General features: G+C 43.1%; 1 protein-coding gene across 2 annotated transcripts in view; it reads right to left on the reverse strand.

Moving 5' to 3' along the window:
* Positions 1-9009: 9009 nt before the first annotated feature.
* Positions 9010-19649, reverse strand: part of bcam (basal cell adhesion molecule (Lutheran blood group)) — a 49912-nt gene continuing 39272 nt past the window's right edge. Inside the window, exons 10-16 of one of the 2 annotated variants that reach the window (XM_035628602.2) lie at positions 19085-19226; positions 18481-18605; positions 17582-17723; positions 16558-16581; positions 14135-14276; positions 13153-13252; positions 9010-11172 (exon numbers count right to left, since the gene is read on the reverse strand). In XM_035628602.2, coding sequence (XP_035484495.2) covers positions 11170-11172; positions 13153-13252; positions 14135-14276; positions 16558-16581; positions 17582-17723; positions 18481-18605; positions 19085-19226 — 678 coding nt within the window. In that variant the 3' untranslated portion in view covers positions 9010-11169. The other variant, XM_035628609.2, reaches the window with a different exon arrangement.

A 19649-nucleotide genomic window follows, 5' to 3' on the forward strand; every position in this document is an offset into this window, starting at 1 on the left:
TTCAGTAATGGTTTTCTAAAAAAAAGGGGGCACATCTACAAAGAGGTAAACCCCACAGGGAATCCATTTGCTTTTCCTTGCAATCATCGCACACTTCTCTAAAAACACCATGGACGGGCGCCGTTGCCATGGATACACACTGCCTCACCCCTGCCTCTTACTCTGTCATTTTTTTTTTACAATCTATTTTTCTTTTTCTGAAAGACCCTGTAATCCCATGCTGCATAGCAGAACATGTTGTTTCCTGCAAGTAAACATGAGTGCGTGTGTGCGGGTGTGTGTGTGTGTGTGTGTGTGTGTGTGTGTGTAAAGTGCAGTAAGAACGCTTTACTTGGAGGCAACACTTTACTTCAGGGAGAGAGAGAGAAAATCCTACACAAACAGATACGCATTGGGTAATGCCGCTAACAGCTGCTCACCAGCGAACAGGCAATATGGAATGTATACGTTGGCTCACACACACACTGTGCCACACACACTACCCCGAGCAGGAAAGAGATGTCCCATCGCTAACACCAGGTAAGCCTGACAAACTCCCCTGAGCTAAGCCGGGCCTCGCTGATAGGTCTGTCGCGCCGAGGAGAGGAGTCGACTCATATATCACTGTGATTCTGGAAAGTCCCTGCCTGCAGAAAAAAAATTGTCACCCGCAGAATACTCAAAATGCCTCAGACAGTGATACTCCTCGGAGAGTTAACAAAAGGTGAGCGGCCGGCCGGTCAGATTATTTCATCTCCGTGGTCCTGTTGCAGCTGAGTTTTCCCTGCTCTGGGCCTGAGAAACATAAATAATAAATCATTTGGCAATATTCTCCTTTCACTCCCGGGAGGCACAGTAAGCGTGTTATTCTTTCAAAGGAAAAATGTCCACCTAACTGTCGAAAAAGAAGGGAATCTCTGTCTGTCTGTCTGGATGGATGCATATCTTCACTCAAGTGGGAAGGGGATAAGATGAAGGCATGTGCACTTTTAAGGGCCCCCAGGAAGTGCACCGTCGAATTTGTTGCATTTTTGGACATACGATACCTTCAATTATGTTTGTATAAACAGGCGAGCAGCGCTCTGCCTTCTGTGCATTAGTGGAAAAGGGTCAAAACACCTGTACAGGCAGGTTTGCGGCCCGAGTTCACTACAAGGATACAAAAATTTTACAGGCAACAACCAAACTCTTTTTTTCTGACCGCCAAATGCTTGACTCTATAAGGTCATTGGTTATGTCAGATTAAAGAAAACGCATATGTCCAATGTGAAGCTATTTCCAAAAAAGCTGCACGCAGCAATTACAAAGGCTCAAAATTTGGCACAAGTTGAATTTGACCTGTGAATTAAGCAAATTATTTCTTCAATAGCCCAATAACGCATCTACCTTTAGATTCTTGAGCATTGAAAACAAAATTCAAAGAACAGACTAAGTGTATCAGTGCGAGTAAATTGTTGTTGAGGTAAATTGTTTAATGTAACAATTATACAAAACATCGTGACATGCTTAATTTGATAGAGCAGTTTTCACTTATTTAAACTAACTAAAAGAAATCTTAATTGTCATGGATTGATGTTCCAATTTCTATTGCTTAGTTCTTCCAAACATAAACCCAGCCCTCTGTCTTAGTTTAGGAAAACCACACACCACAAGTATGATGAATAAACACAAACAACCTGAGCAGCTTTGTGTGGATTTGGCAGCTTTTTGCTGTTGGAAAGAAACTGAAAAAAACAAATTGTTGTGATGTAACCTTGTCTAAAAAAGGAGAACGAAAGCACATGGAGCATTTGAGCAACTGAAACCAAATGGTTCAGATGGATTCAGCTCTAAAATTTGTGAATCATACATGTTGGTAAATACATTGTCTTTCCTCCTTCTATTTTAAACAAACAGCTGTGGCATCATTTTCTGTGCAGCAACGGAATTTCACTTGGAAAGTAAGTTGCCTGAGGGCTAAATCAGAAAATGTCAAATCTTTCATGAGCTTTTTCAATATACTGTATAGACATTTAAAGACACAGAAGGCACATTGAAATAGAGTCACAACTGGACAAATATCCCCCCGTACAAACCCTGACACTTGTTCCGACTGTAACATAACAGCAAGCCTTTGAAACATAAAACGCAACCCTCGACCTGACCCTCCGTGGCAAAGGTCGACTTCACAAACGCAAGTCTTGGCAACAAATTTCCAAACTATTCCGCACCATGGAGCATAACAAAACGCGCGCGTACGCACACACACACACACACACACACACACACACACACACACACACTGAGGGGAGGGAGGGATAGAGTACACATACAATTAGTAAGGAATGTAAGCCCCTCTAACCCCACCCGTGCTGCCCTTTACCGTGCAGCTTGTGGCTCAGAAAAGAAGGATGCCCTGATACAGCCCTTTTTACAGAACTGGTCATCAACAGAGTGTCGGACAAATCTTCAGATTAAAATATTAAGGCTGAGGCAGCTTCATGCAAATACAGAGGTCTACACCGGAGAAGTGGCCAATGAGTACAGGAAGGGAACACATATACGTTACATGCATACTGGGATGTATAGTGGAAGCAGCCTTTTGGTAAGAGACAGACACAACCAGGCGGTGCAAGGAGGAGGTAGGAGACACTGGCACATTTGGAAGTAAATCATTTACACTAACACACACACTCACAGTAGTTGAGCATCTGCAAAACATCTCAAACAAAAACTCTCTTATACACTCTCACTCACACAGTGACTTTCTCTCTCTCTCTCTGTGTGTGAGCGCGTGTGTGCGTGCGCGCGTATGTGTGTGTGTGTGTGTGTGTGTGTGTGTGTGTGTGTGTGTGTGATATTGTGCAGAGCAATGTTCTCTGATCCTGCATCAAATAAAGTGGACAGGTCTGATAAACTGAGAAGGATGCAGCTGAGAGAAACACCAGGGCTCCTTACTTACACACACACACACACACACACACACACACACACACACACACACACACACACACACACAAAGAGGCGATGCAGGAGAAGGGAAAACCTTGACACAGGTAGACACACAGTGCCACAGCAGCTGTCAGCGACTAAACGCTGCGTCGTGTTTTCTATTACTACACAGAGCAGCTTGATAAGGCCCCTCTGGCTCTGTAATAAACAGGGCTCGCTCATCGCCAGATAGTTCGTAGTTGTTTTTTTTCCATTAAGGCAGAGGATGTGGGGAAGGTCACCGGAGTGAATGAGTGGTATAAAATAGAAGCTGAGGTGAAAAGGGGAGATTGAAAATGGAAAAGAGGGTACAAATTCTATCAACGCTCTCGCCCACTTTCAACCAAACGAGCGAGATGCTGTTTATTCCGGCGGAGGGAGGGAAGTGAGTGAAGGGAAAAAAAAGGCTGAAAGAGTGGGATACAATGGCAAAGCTCCATTAGTAAGGCAATGGAGCATATGATAGTAATTATCCGGTTTACTCTTGGGATGCCCTAAGTTGCTCTCGCTGTCACTACTATTGCTATTACAACACACGAGGGAAACAATTACTTTTCGCATTGTGTGTGTATGTGTGTGTGTGTGTGTGTGTGTGTGTTTGTGTGTGTAGAAGAAGAGAGAGTCAAATAGTGCTATAAGCTGGCATACTGTTGGATGATGTAGATGCTACCGCTGCTTTTCTTGGCTGTATGTGTGTGTGTTTGTGTGTGTGTGTGTGTGTGTGTGTGTGTGTGTTTGGCCGCAGGCAAGTGTGATGTGTGTGTGTTGAAGGTGTATTTTTCTACAGTGAGAGTTGAGCAACAAGGTCAAGTGCAAAGAATGTGCAACCCTTTCATTACAGCTACAAAACTCAACTTGCTTTTTAAGTCTGCACACCATCTCTGAAACCTTGGTTTCACACACACAATTGCTCATGCATAATAGGAGAAATCAGTGTGTCTGTAACTTTTCGGTGTGTGTTTCAATGTGGAGCCTTTGCATTTCTGAATGTACTTTATCACCAAAAACGTAGGTGTGCGTGTGTGTGTGTGTGTGTGTGCGTGTGTGTGTGTGTGTGTGTGTGTATGTGTCTTGTCCTCCAGACAGCTGCTGTGCTGTAATGTTAGCCAATAGGAGGAGCCTGCAGCGCAGAAGTTCTCAGAGGAGCAACAACTCAGCTGCTCTTCAGCTCCTCCGGGCCTTTCTCCGTCTTTCTATTATGTTCTCTCTCTCTCTCTCTCTCTCTCTCTCTCTCTCTCTCTCTCTCGCTCTCTTTATTGTGCACTCAGGACTTTTTCTTTCACTTACAGTAAACTCTAGCGTTACATGATATGTCATGTGTGCAAAGACACATGCACGAGTGTGTAGTATCAGCACACACCATAGTATTCTATTATAATCCAGTATGACAGTTAACAAGTCCTTGTTGTAATTTATCACAAGTTTGACATTGACAATCTGCTTGCCACCATGTTTTATTCTCTGGAAAATAGGCCTTGTCTACATACATATTGTTTTAAATACAGAGGCCTTTTAAGGGATTCCAAACTCTATACTCAGTTGTACAGCTGTATTAATTTCATAAGAATGAAAATGACTTATGACCAAAAAGACAAGAGTCATATCTGTTGGCTCAGACAGGATATTACGGATTTGTACATTCATCCAACTTTTCATAGCTTTGACACTTTTTGGAAAGTCGTGAAATTAAATCTGCAGGCTTCGCAGCCGGTTATCCTGATTTCACTTTATTAAGTCTGTCTGACTTGACACTGCTCGTAGAGTTCAATTACAAAAGGCTAACTACGCCCTGAAGATCATCACTCCACTGGAAATATTTTTAGATTATTTCATACATATTAAGCAAATCCAACAAATATTTTTACATTATATTTAACTAATGTTACAAATGGCTTCTATGAAATGTAGCTTTGACGCATCCGAGCATTATTTATCTCCACTCAACCACATGCACAACTAACCACAAACACAACCACATAGATGTTCAAATGGTTCTTGAAATAGTTCTAACCTTGTGTTTTTTATGACTTCACTGAATCTTGAAGTTCACCTCACTCAGTCAGGGGGAATTTATAGTCATGGGAAATTTTAAGTGACCTTTAACCCTTGCAAACTGATTCACACACACACACACACACACACACACACACACACACACACACACACACACACACCGCATCATTCTGACAGCTTAGAGATGATTGCAGAGGAGAGAGTGAAGGACACAGTCCTGACACCCACTATCGTTTTTATTGTTTTGTTTAAACTCTGCAGGAAGTTCAGCCTCACTCGGTTATATTCTCCTCTAATTCCCTCTCACTCGACACAAAGTAGCCTGACCGATTAAAATTAAAACACGCCCAGCTCGGCTTTAAAAGCCAGACATCCCACAGGTGGCCTGGCTCTCCTGAGTGGCACACACTCACACACACATAGAAGCTCGGGCGGCAGGGGTTTGCCCGCAACTCGGCTTAAAAGCACACTCGCAGATACAACCTATGGAACAAATCTTCCATGCTTTGAGATGGATATCAGAAATACAGCCAATAAATGCAAGCTCACAAAGGTAGCGCACGCACACACACACACACACACTGAGTACACACACTGAGTACACAAGTACCATCGCTCAGTTCTGTCTCTCATCATCACAGCCAAACTGTAAACACGTCCAGGCCACACAGGATATTACACTTTAGGATGGATGGAGATAAACACATTTATCACACAGGCGCTCTTTCATGCCTTATCTCCATCCACCTCTCTGCAATACACCTTCAGTGTTTCCCTCCCCTCCTCGTCCTTTCCCCCCTCCCTCCTTCCCTTTATCTCCAGCATTTTTTCTTCAGAGCACTTTTTTGTGTGCGTGTAGTTCCTGGAACCAGTGCAGATTTATGACATCTTAACAAAGCCTCCTCTGTTTCGTCCTTCGTCACCAATCACTACTGCCGTTTCCCGCTCACCCTGACAATATTCCTACTCCTATACTAGGCTACATCAACTCCACCTTTAGTTTGCTCGCCTCACTATCCTACTTTTAAAATCTGACACAGTTCACTCCAGCTAGCTTTTTCCCTTTTGAAATTCCCTTTATCAGTTATCATCTTCCTTCCCTTACTCCCTTTTGGTCTATTAATCTCAAATTTGAATGCTGATGCTTTTTCCTGCCTCATTGCTCTTGGGGTCGTGTGTGCAAACTCTATGTGTGCAGCTGATTACGCATGATGACAAAAAATAACCTTCTCAATGAGGCCGTCACCAGAGCCTTGTTCAACCTGGGTCCATTTCTGTGTGTGTATGTCTGTGTTTGTGTGTCTTGAGCTGAACCTGAGCCAAGTGCCAGCGAGCAGCCATCAGATCTGGGTCGAGCGGGCAGAGGGGACAGCCAGTGGCTGCCATCCCTCAATAGGCTGACACTAAACGGCTAAATCAGTTTAAAGCTACTGTAACTAAACCCAGTGGAGGCGGCAGGACAACTCTCAGCGCGGGGAGGGGAGGAGGGAGGGAGGAAGGGAAGGACACTGGGAGGAATGACAGTAATCCGCCTCATTGTTAGTGAGATTTAAAAGCACTGATCCTCTCATTCTTTGTAAAACAAAAAAACAGGAAGAAAGAGGATCACTCTCCTACACACAGACACACAAAATCAGCAAGATAAGCAAAAAAAACCCCGCATGGTTACTTGACATACTCAACGTCACCTAGTTTTACTGTATTTATGATTATATTTTATGATTATATTTCATACATTTTATTCATCACCATTGTCTGCTGCACGGTGAGCATGTTCTTGAAGTGAGACCTGAAAAAAATAAATAACAATCCTCAAAATATTTTCAATGGAAAATCTGAACTCATAAGACTATTTTTTTCTGCGGTTAACACACTCTGGGGTTTTGTTGCCAGGGCCGCGAATGGGCTGTGACATCACTCATGACCGTCCACTGACTGAATGAATCGTCTGCAAGTCTACTGTTCTACAGTCAAGCACGCTGTCTGACTGGGAATGTTGGGGAGGATTTATGGCTTTCAGATACACCTCTGCACTCTGGTCCGCAGGGACTGGAGCTGCAGGGTGGCAGCTGTGGCCTCGACCACAAGAAGAGAAATGCGACTCATAGTGTGTTGTATTTTGTAATCATGTTTTGTCAGCTGGGTTGCCAAGTCATCCACTGTCCATCCTGCAGCTTTACAGAGAGGAACGGGACTTAAAAAGAAGAAAAAAAAGAAGTGTGGTCTCTGGGGGCTGAGCTATCTGTTCGTGGTGAGTAAATACATCCAACATGGCCGGCTGCCTGTGAAACCACTGTCTCCTGTTGGACTCTAAACAATGCCCAACACTATTAATGAATAGTAATGCATTTCTGATGCCGGTTGAATTATTCGTATTATAATTACTTTTTATAACTACAATGTCCAGCACAAAGGGGCGACCTAATTGAGTCCATTTATCAACTTGCACAACATCTGGTCACAGTTAAAGAAAATATTTTTCTATGGTTTTATCACTGTACCTTGTTCGTTGTGATGTTTGTGGCAGGTCATCAGGTCATCAGGTCGCCAGGTCGCCAGGTCATCAGGTGGTTCCGATTATGTCTATATGACATGACCACTAAGACCATAAAGAAAAATGTTGAGGAAACGTGAATCAAATGGCAATATGCTCATTTAATTAACAGGACGATACCGTGCCCCTTTTTCCCCTTTTGGCCAGAGTGGGTCTAGTTCAGTCATAATTACATATAGTCTTTGTTTAAATAAGCAAGGATAAATGTCCCAACATTTCAATTCTGTTGGACAAAATATATATTGACTGGTATAGATTTTAAAAGGCTGAATATAATAATTTTCTTCGTGTGTGTCTTACTGTTGCTGATAGCTTATATTTTGTGTTGTTGTTTGGCTTTGTGATTTTTTTTTTAAATAGAGATGATAGAGACATTTTATAGTCCCTTAATAAGAACTCAGGGTTTCCAATTTTTTTTTCTCCTTTTGTGGAAAAGTATTGGAAACTCTCTGAACGTTTCCCTGAAGATGCTGACACGTTCCCTCGCCTCCATCACACCAGCAGGGATTGACACTGACACGGTTATTTATCTTCTCCATAAACGCCCTCTATCCGGCCCACACCATTGCGCCCGCTCTCTTTGCTCGTTTGTATTCAGAGCACAGATCGATATCTCCGGGCCACACATTGATGAGAGACTTTTTTTAATTTCCTAATGGAAAACCGGCGTAGCGGGGGCGCGGGTGTCAGGACAGCGGCTCCGATAGGCTCGTGGCTGGTGGGACCGTGGAGATGCACGGTGCCGGGCAAGGCTTTCACAAAGTGGTACAAGGTTAGGGCACCCTGTTATGTAAGCTCGGGTTCAGAGGGAGGGGATGTGGAGAATGAAGGAGCATATTTTAGAGCTTTAGAAGAATTCTTTCATCCCAAATTTTCAAATAGCCAATTATGATTATAGCTGCTATCGATAAAAAGCCCATCCCACTAGCTCTTACTGATCCATGCACAAAGCCGCACAGCATTTGACTGATGGCTTCATTTCAACTCATTTCTAAACATGAAAGCGAGCTGGGAGAGAGAGAGAGAGAGAGAGCTGCATCGTGAAGCCGTCAGTGAGCCCCGTCCCTTCGGCGGTTGTCCATGCAAAACACATGAGCTTCCTCAATTTCTCTGTTCTGTCACATCAAATCACGGGACCAATCAACGTGGGGGGAAATTTACATAACGTTGTTTATATCAAAGAGATTAAAACTTTGTTGCAAGCTGGGACTCAATTTAGATGTCATCTTCTTGGAAGTGTAGTGGGGAAAAAAACCCCATACACAGACGAATTACATCTAAGGCAATCTGATTTCTGATCAGACTTTGGTCTGGCGTATGATGGTTTTGGAAATGATGTTCATTGCTGGGTACGGGTTTCAGCTGCCTTACGATAAGACACACTTTCTTGCTCCTGTGCAATTTTGTTTGTTTGTGCTCAAAAAGCAGAAGGAACTAAAAATAACAGGGTATGAAGTATTTTTGAACCAAAAAAAACACACAACATAAGGGGGTGTGATTGTATTTTCTTTCATTATAAACTCTACAGTCGGAAAAAAACCATAAAAACAAAGGATACATCAACACACCACAGAGGTCACAACAGTGTACCACAAAATATACAGTATACAGTACAGCGAGAGAAGTAAAGCACTGAGAATATCTCATTAGGAATCCTAAATAAAAAAAAACAACACCAAACTCTTCTCTCAATGAGTGGAAAATCATGGGAAAATGAAAACTCAGTAGTTACAAAAGAAAAGAATCCCCTTTCTTAAAAAAAAAAAAAAAAACAGAACTTGCATACCACAATATTATTTTTTTATATAAAACATGAACAAACAAAAACAAAAAAAAAAGATGCTCCAAGCTCTCTCATCTATCTTCGCCGGCTGGGCTAAAAAAGACAGTCATGGAAAAAAAGAGCCTTGAGGGCACAGATAGTGGTTTGAGGCGACCTTTTTTTAATTTAAAATCATTTTTTTTTTTTTTTAAATCAAGGCCATAGGTTCCAGTGTACAACAAAGTAAAAGGGCACGTCAACCCGCTATCAAAACCTCTCTAGCCTGCAAACAGCGTAGAGGAGAAACAGAAATGCCTGTATTGCAAACCCAAAAACACGGGAACACTCCTGCTGTGACACGCAAAAACTCACTTTTCATTTGGTCAAAAATAAAACGTACACCACGTAATCCAGCAATATTAACCCTGGTCCCTCGCACACCTCTCCCCTCCCTTCCCGGCGTGTATCAAACTACACTGAATCTACGCCAGCGATTGCTCCTAACAGGTGAATCGGTGACCACTGCACCGTGGCTCTGTTCCACACATACACAGCGCTGGGCCGCGGCTTGAGACTGTCGACCATTTCGCCAAATTCCACCAATTTTACCGTGAAAGTCGATGATAATTAGGCCTTCTGAGTGGAGCCGCCGCTTGCTGCGTGCTGCGTGCTCGTGAGAATGTTTTTTTCTTTGCGGGGCGAAGGACAGGAGGCTGTAGAAGCCTCGGGAAGAAACGATAGCAATTACAGTCCCAGGGCAGCGGCTTCGTAACCACAGACACTTTCGAGCTCCACACCGCGCACAGAACGATTCAGTGTTTGAATCCACAAAGAGAACAGGAGAGCAAAGTAGATCAAAAAACAAACGGCGTACTAACATAATATACAAGTATGCTGGAAATGGCAAGAACAAATTTGTACAACCTTACAGCTTGCTTGTTCCTTGGCCTTTTAGCTGAATCAAAGAAAAACACAAAAAAAAAGCAAGCAATTCTCAGGGAAAGGATTGACGTTATCAAATGCCTGAGCTGTTTCTACTGGAAGCTAATTAGGGAGATTGGAAGAAAAAAAAAAAATATATATAAAAACAATCGCAGGTGGCAAAAATGCAATTAAAACAAACAGCACTAAAGCAAACGCAGAGCGGTAGTGGTTACGGGCGCGTGTGTGCCAAACCGTGTGCTTAGGGATTAAATGTTGTGAGCATAAATTGTCACTTGTTACTGCGGTGAATGAAAACAAAACGACAGCCCGCGATAATTTTGCCCCCGATAAACCCGGCAGAGAGCAGATCGTTTAAGTGCAGACTCCAAGACAGAATAGACGCTCAGTCCCAAAAAAAGACAACAACACAGTGGCTTAATGGCATTTCGTGTTTCGTTTGGGGTAGATGAGAAAAGATTCCGCCACTTGTGTTAGGACTGTGTCGGCCGTGCCTCGCCGTTCAGCTCTACTCTGCAGCGGAGTCAAAGATTTGATTGGCGGATAAGGAGTTCGAAATTATAAAAGAAGCCACGCTAACAATGTCATCCAGTGATTATGAGTCACATTATGATTTTGCACATGAACAGTTTTGAACCTGTGGTAGCACAAGATGGATGGAGTTGAAGAAACCACAATCTTAAATGAAACATTTATAAAAAAAAAAAGGCAAGGTGGGTAAACTCCACCCAACAGGTCTACTCCAGGTTACAAAACAAGCATCACCAATGCCAAACATGCTGAGCGTCCCGGTATCCCCAGAACAAACCCTCGTCCACGCTCCACCTCTTGTTGCCCCCCTCAGTACTCCTCTAGTGTGGTAAATAAAAATGAGTCCTGTTGTCTTCATAACACGTGTCCTTCTTCCCTTCATCATCCCCCCGTCGGTTGCTTTCCTCAGCTCTGTTCATCACTGTCAGACAGAAACACACAAAACAATCATTCATTTTTGCATACAACGATAGGAAACACTGAATCTATGACTTTGTGGTACTGCTTTTTGGAACAACTCGTTTTAAAAACTGCGGCCCAAAGCAAACTGAAATAAGAGGATTATTTAATTTCATCAATACATATTTGATCTACATATTCATTCATAGCTTATTCATCAGCTCCTCATGAATTAATTCACTGCATGTAAATGTTTGCAATGAGATTCCAGCAGCATCAGAGTAATTACAGTTATCTTAAAATAAATGCTGTAAAGTCGCCACCAATCTTCACTAACAAATAATTATTAGACTGAACGAAGTGGTCAAAGTTGCAGTTTTTTTAAACAATCAAATCATGTCACTGCAGGAAGCCATGAGATGCAACAGGTTTTGTCTGTATGTGAAATTAGTTTTTAACCAACCCCATGATGATATCACATCTTGAAAATATTACTATTACATGTTGGTGAATAAAAAAAAAAAGTGACCTTAACCTACGTGTATCACATTATTGTTTAATCTATTTCACACCTTACAATATGTAGAATATCACAACATTAGGGCATTTTAATGTGACAGTCGGGAGCTGACATTTTATGTTATTTCATTGTGAAATTAAATCTGTCCGTGGCTTGGTTTTTAGATGACAGCTCACAGGGTGACATCCTTTTAATGGCGTCTCAAGAAATAAACATCCCTCAATTGCATTTGTGGACAGACGTTTGCATCTTCTTGTTCTTTCCAATTTCAAATGCAAAGGCGACACGTGTTTGCGATCGTTCCTGCAGTGCTGTAACGTCCCGCGGTTTGCTGTCAGCAGTTTCAAAAACTAAGCTCTCTCTAACTGGTTTTCCACTCTCACGTCAAATACGCCACCGACATAAATTTTCACGATGAAATGATTTACAGTTGTGATGACGCGGTCAGATGGCTGCGTACAGCTGTCAAACCTCCATCGCCTGAGCTGCGACGACAGCTTCCTGAAATAACCTGCTCACTTTGAACCACGACTGACTTCCTCTCAGTCAGTGTGAAGCTTTAGGTCATGTCAAACTGATCTCAGGATGAAGAATCTTAGTGGGTACGTTTATGTCTTCATGGACATGCTCAGCCTTTGGTGCTTTTAAATGCTTGTACAATGATCCAAATGTACTCTAGCTACATTAACTAGCCACCTCGACCTCATTCCCGACTGGATAAGACCCAATTACAAGATATAGAAAATCCCCGCTTCCTTTTTGTCTTCTCTGATAAGAGTCGGCATTTCACAGGCCTGAACCCTGGTCTGTATATAAAAATGGACGTCGTCACTGGGTCCCGAAATAGGAACATCATGGGATAGCTAGTGCAGAGGTGCATTAAACCTGTATTCTCTAGAAATGACCAGCAGGGGGCGACACCACTGGTTGTAAAAAGAAGTCCGTTTCTATTAAAAGTCTATGAGGAAATGACTCTACTTCTCACTTGATTTCTAACATCAGTAAATATTCTCCTGAGGAGTATATGGTCTCAATATCTAGTTTCAAGTCTTCAATACAGCATGATGCTCATTTGGTAAATCATGGTTAACTCATTTAAGAGTAGAATAGACAGAAAAGGATGGTATGCTTCGGGGCGTGGCCACAGTGTGATTGAGAGCAGGTCCTGTCCAATGGGTGCAGGTCACAGGTGGGTTGCCACTTGGCCTGACCACAACAGTTACCAGATGGAAAAAAAGGAAGTAAATAGAAATAAGTATTCTTATGGGAGAAGCTCATTCAAATCAAATCCTTGATAGCTGTAGCGAAGTGTCCTTGAACTGTCTCTGCAAACCCGTAGCCTGTAGCATCATGACTCAGACTCATTAATGCATAAAAAGATAAGACACCCTAAACTCTTTGAATGAAAAATGCACAAATGAACTGTTCACGAGCTGAAGCTCACTGTTGAACTTCATCCCATCCTGTGTCCTTTGGCCTGACCTGTTCTGTGGTCGGTCTCTTGTTGAGGAGACCGGCCTCTTCATTGGCCTTGTCGGTCTTCATCTCCACCACAATGCCGTTGTTCACCTCACCGCTGGCCCTGCAGAGATTAGTGTGAAAAAACAAAGAAAAAACAAAAAGACAAACACAAAAGAAAAAACAAAGAGTCAGCGAACTGTGTTCAACTGTATTCCCCTTGTACAACTAATGGATCTAGACATGGCTGAAGATTGCTGGCCCCTGTTTGACTTCTACAGTGTTGTTGACATAAACTATACATCACCTACTTCAAAGTTTGCACATCTCCCAATGCATGGGCTATACGGTTGAGATCAAACTAATTTCCCATCTGCTTAACGGACTAAAAAAGTCAGATGTTAGGACAAACTTCTACAACTACTTATTTACTTTACTGTCACATGGCATACTGATCCAAAAACACAAAAATTATAGAATGGAAACGTTTTTGTTGTCATGAATGGATCAACCTCAGACCGATTTTTTTTAGTGTGAAGACACCTTTTCATGCCAGACAAAGTGAATCGAATGCAATGGCTTATTTTTATGTAATCAGCTATTTATTTATTTTAAAAAAGGGGCATTTTTATCAATGCCTAAATTTGTTGATCTAAATATTTTACACACATTGTACAATGCCAGCAGTACTAGTACAAACAATGCTTTAAAGCTAAAACAGATGGGGAAACCCAGTATGTTTCTTGGCATTATGTAAAATAGTGGAACAATCAAGACTATTGGCATAAAGTTAAAGAAAGCAGCTCAGTGACAGTATGTTACTCTGATTCAGGGGGACACATTTGTTTCTTTCTCATCCGAGGGTAACGTCATTTCTCAAAGAGCACCCTTTACCTTTTGAATGCATTAGTTTTACTTATCCACTGTCTTATTGAATCGCCTGAAATAATCACTGCCAACGTGAATCTTTTCTATCCGCCCTTTCCCTCCCCACCTATCTACTCACACTTCCTTCTTGCCCTTCTTGCTGCAGGGCAGCTTGTTCTTCTTGTTCAGGAAGTAGATGAGGGCCACCATCAGCAGGAGCAGCAGAACGCACACCACCACGGCTATCACCACTCCGCTGGAGCCTCCCTGCTGCTTGTCAGCTACAGTGCCGCAATGGACGCATGGAGGGAGGGATGGGAGGGGCAGATGGTGGGGTGGTGGGATAGTTGGGGGAGGACAGAGGTGGGAGGGAGGCGTGGAAGGAAAACGTGAGGGATCGATCACAGTGGAGGAGGTGGGGAAGAGGATGGGGGGAAAGGGGAGTTTTTCAATTTTGAAGGTTGCAGTAGTAAGGGGAGGGTCATCGTGGCGGGTGGAGAGAGACGGTGTGTTTGATTCGTGGGGTAGAAGAGATGGAGGGAGAGGGAGGAGAATGATTTCAGTTGGGGTACAATGGGAAGGAGGGATGAGGTGATGGGAGGATGGGGATGGGTGGGGTCCAGGTGAAGACAGTGGACGGATGGACGGAGAGGAAAAGAAGTCGGGGAGGGGAGCGGGTTGTGGGGTTAGTTTATCTTTTGAATGCAATGACTGAAATGTGATGGGACCCAAAAACAGGGTCTGTATATTCACAGATGATACTGGACAGCTGACCAGAGCCAGAAAACCACACTGAACATACTCACTCATCAACATACACTTGTATTACTACACTTGTGAGGACATGACTTTGCTAAATCCAGATATCTACTGAAACTCTACCATTACGAACAATGAAAAATACAATAAGTTGCTTTGTCGACGAGCGCTGCATGCAAGTATTCCTACCTCTCCCAGATTCATCATGAAGCTGGAGCCAAGAGATGGTTAGCTTAGCTTAGCAGAACAACTGAAAATGGATGGACTTCCTAGAGTCTCAGCTGGTTGCCTGGCAACCTCACATTGACAGCGAGATCCTGAGGCAAATGTCAGGCTATTCCTTTAAAATTGTACCTCTGGACTGCAAGGTAACAAAAAATAAAGGATGCCATTTTGAAGGTCAACTTGTGGCTGTGGGATGAGCTCGCCACTAACACTGATGTCTCCTGAGATACAGAAAGTGGATGAGGAGGAGAGCAGAAACAATTCTTTGCCTCCGCCTTGTCCATGTTCTTTTAACTATCAGGACTCCTGAAACAGGTTTCGTTTGAAATACAAAACCAGGTAGTCCATTTTAGCTTTAGCAAATGATTATGGAACCTTGAAACACAGGGCATATTCAGTTTTGGGCCTCATTCCAGCCTCAAAGATTAAGTGAAAAAAAAAGATAGGTATAAAAGGACTATAATAGAAATGTTTTTATGTTGCTGTAGTTACGGAGTAATGTCTACGTATTAGCAGTATAGACGATTCTCCTGTAGAGCTGGAACAACTACTCGATGTACATTCCTTTTTACCCTCAAGTCCTAGTTTGAAGTCGGTCCTCCCAACTACAGTAATACAAGTTTGCATACACAAACACATCAGCTCCTGTAAACACAAATACACCAACCTGTGTGTGTGTGCACACAGACATCAATACACGCACGGTGACTTAAGGTTCGAGACGTACACCATATACATGTCAGTAGGGTTAGCAATACAGACCTGACGTTAGCACAGGGTTTCCAGAGAGCAGCACTTTGAGAGAAAGAGAGTTTCTCAGTTGCGTAGCATAGCAAAGCGACAAACACAACACACACACACTAACCACAGAGCATATGTGTACTAAAACTAAGGTTATACACACGACCCTACACAAAGCACCCCGGCGAGTGGAAGACGACGAAGAGGGAAATGCCAGAAACAGAAAGGCAGTCGGAAAAAAAAAGAAGGTTACGACAAAGGAGACGCAGTGAGGAAACACAGAGAGGAAAGGAAGGAATAGAATAGAATAGAATCCTTTATTGTCCCCAGGGGGCCACAAAAAAGTGTAGTAGGATCCACAAAATATAGGACAGACATCATACAAAGGTGACGAGAGAAGAAGAATAACAATATACAATATCCACAGTGTTCGGTAGCAAGAGGGCAAATATACAAGATTACAGTACAGAGGAGGAAGGTGTGTGTGTGTGTGTGTGTGTGTCAGTGTGTGTGTGTGTGTGTGCGCGTTCGTGTGTGTCAGTGTGTGTGTGTTTGTGTGTGTGCGTGTGCATGTCAGTGTGTGTGCGTGTGTGTGCATGTCAGTGTGTGTGTGTGTGTGTGTGTGTGTGTGTGTGTCAGTGTGTGTGTGCGTGTCAGTGTGTGTGTGCGTGTCAGTGTGTGTGTGGGTGCTTGTGTGTGAGATGGAAGGGTTGGGGGCAGGAGTAGATGGGTGGAAAGGGGGGGGGGGGGGGGTTCTAAATTACAGGGTCTGTACAACAAAGAGTCCTGAGAGAAGGAGGGAGGAGAGGAGGAGGAGGAGGAGGGAGACGGCTCTACCTCTGTCGGCCGAGTTGCCAATTGCTGCAAAAGGAGAAAAGAACAGAAAGAAGACAGGGCTCAGGTTGCGGGTAATGGAGCTGGTAAAAGAGCAAAAAGACAGCGGCAGTCATTTGAAACTCAATATGTTTTTGATATAAAGTTGTTACTGGGGTTTTAGTAACTTGTTTGTTTGACAGTATGATTACAGGAAATAACTGCAGGACAGATTTTCACAAATTTTGGTGGAGGATGGGACACGGGCCAAGAAGGAACCCAATAAAAATTTGCCGCAAATCCAGGAATTGTTCATCAATTTCTTTGAAAAATGCAAGACAGGGCCTTTATTGGACATTTTCCCAGATTTCCTAAGGAATAATGCACAGATATTATCTAATATTTAGGGGAGTGATATCTATGAGTGCGTATGTGGCGCAGATCCAAATAAAATTCTGCAGATCTAGCAGAGTGTGGTTTCACAAACTGCTGGGCCTTGGCCGAGGTATGCGCTCTACTGAGTGCCATTCTGGTTTTCCCCTAAGTTATTTAGGGGAAACAGATTATTGCACCATTCAAATTTGAAAAGCCTTTGCTATTTATGGCTGCAAACATCCAAGCCTAAAGTAATCAGAAATATCGGCTTATGATAATCCTGCTCACACTATTTGATAATTGAGTATATTGTCTATTGATGTCAGAACTTTTGCAATTTGATATACATTATTTATAATTGTATAACTCAATTTTCTTCTACTCTTCTCCTAATACATCAGCAAGCTGACCTCGGCTTTGTCCGTTGGTTCTATTAGCTGCAAACTTTTAGCGGGTGTATATATCTAGAACCACTGATGTCATAACGATAAATAGTTGGTGTGTTGCAACCCATTTTCATACTAAAATGTAACCATGTATCCCACACCAGTGGACATTTTCAAGACCACAACAATTTCGATATTACATCTTAATCATAAAAGTCTGCGCCGGAGAAAATATCAAGCTAACGGAGAGGCAGTACCATCAACTGCCGCCGTCTCCTGACACTGACCTCGCTTAAGAGATACTGGGAAGCTCTTGCTATCACTCCCGTGCTCGTTGGTGACCTCGCAGGTCACCCCGTCCTTCATGATCTCAGCTGTGGCTTGCAGGGTCACGGTGCTCACCACCTTGTTGCCTTCCACTGATACCGACTTGGCGGGAGCGAAGGAAGGAAAGTGGGAAGAGAGATGGAGAAAAGAAAAGAGGACAAAGAGAAGACATGAATACTTATTTTTTTACATATTCCTTCATTATTTCTTACTGACTTAATTTTTTTTTTGCTTATTTTTCCTGTTGCGCTTTGCACTCCTCCCCGTCCCTACCATCGTGTACACTCCAGTGAGGTTTTGTTCAAATCTCCTCCCCATTGTTGTGATTCACACATGTAAATCTGCTTTTGAAAAAATGGCTGTTTTGCAAGTTTAAATAGTGCTCATCTTTGATCATACATACTGCAAAGCGCTATTTGCCTCTGAAACGATCCGAATTTTCTGAAGGATCATTATGAAACTGCATTCCCTCTGTACATTTCTTAGAAGCTGCTTGATATGAGGTTTTCTTTTCAACTATATCCCATCAATATGAAATATTTGTATAAAATATTACTTCGCATAGCCCAGCGTGCTGTTTCTCTCTCTCTCCTTTTCCCCCCAATGCTTTTGAAGTTTAACATGCCAGTCTTCCAAGAAAGAAGATCTTAAGATGTAATGAAAAATGAATCGCGCTTCAAAAATTCACATCTTGACCCAAATGAGAACGCAACTGGTAACAGCTCTGTTTGTTTGAAATGCATCTTCACCTCTGTCGCTGTACGATTCCTTTCAGGAAAACATCAATGACTTCTATTTACTAAGTGCTTCTTGTAAATTGCCCGCTAGGAGAGAGGCATCTTTGTGTCGGCATTAGTACCTCCTTTCCTGAGGGCTTCCAGGTGAACTGAGGGGCGGGGTAGCCGTAGGCCGAGCACTTCAGAGACACCATGTCTCCTTCCTTCCCCACCTCTCCAGCGGCGGGAGTCTCAATGATCGGCTTTCCTGGAGAGGGAGTGAGACAGCAGTGGGTGAACAACTGGAATCCTTTTTTTTGTAAACAGTGCACACACGCCCACACACAGGCAGACACACACACACACACACACACACACACACACACACACACACACACACACACACACACACACACACACACACACACACACACACACACACACACACACACACACACAGAGATCTGGTACACTTATCTCGTTACATCACATACTGATTCATAATCAAAAGTCTGGGAAGTGACACCATCTCTCAACATCCTTCCTCTGACTAAAACAATACCCTGCACACCCTAACACTGATCATTGTAATTATACTGCGTGCGTGCGTGTGTGGTAATTGAGAAAAAAAGATTACGCTGCTTACAATAGTGAATATATCATACTCATTACAAAGCTACTGTCAGTGGCTTGCTGAGTTGTGTACTGCGTCTGCAGTACGTATGTATTTCTATGCGAGTGCGTTACCTTTGACAGTGAGGTTGACACTCGACTGGGCCGTCAGTCCTGGCACAGATGGCACGGCTCCAACACACATGTATTCTCCGGCTTTATCGTAGGAAACATCTTGTATTGACAGAGTGCCGTCCTGGGAGAGCACATCAGAACCCTGAGGGAACACAAACACCCCGAAATATGATCCAAACTGGACTCCAAACTGTTATTCCTCATTTCTCTCTGTGTGTGAATACGGGAGCAGAGCAGCACTGTGGATATCTGGTGTGTAGGCACGCCGCTATGCTGGGAAAGAAGAAAAGAAGCCCTTCACACACAAACACACTCCACGTCGTCGTGATAACAGATCAAAGTCGGTCCTCCGTGATGAACCTGTCTCTTGCAATTCTTCTCACAGGAATCTTCATTTCGAAGAGCAAACACCTCCTTTACCCACAAAACCAGCAGTTGTGTGTGTTTTCATCAGCCCCCGGAGACACAACAGTAGATAGACAGGTAACAACAACAAGCCTGACACTGGAGGAGCACATGACAAATGCAGGTGTAGGGGATGAATACCAAAAATACCAATGGTATC

The sequence above is a fragment of the Scophthalmus maximus genome, chromosome 1, assembly GCF_022379125.1.
Source record: "Scophthalmus maximus strain ysfricsl-2021 chromosome 1, ASM2237912v1, whole genome shotgun sequence".
In the NCBI taxonomy this organism is placed as follows: Eukaryota; Metazoa; Chordata; class Actinopteri; order Pleuronectiformes; family Scophthalmidae; genus Scophthalmus; species Scophthalmus maximus.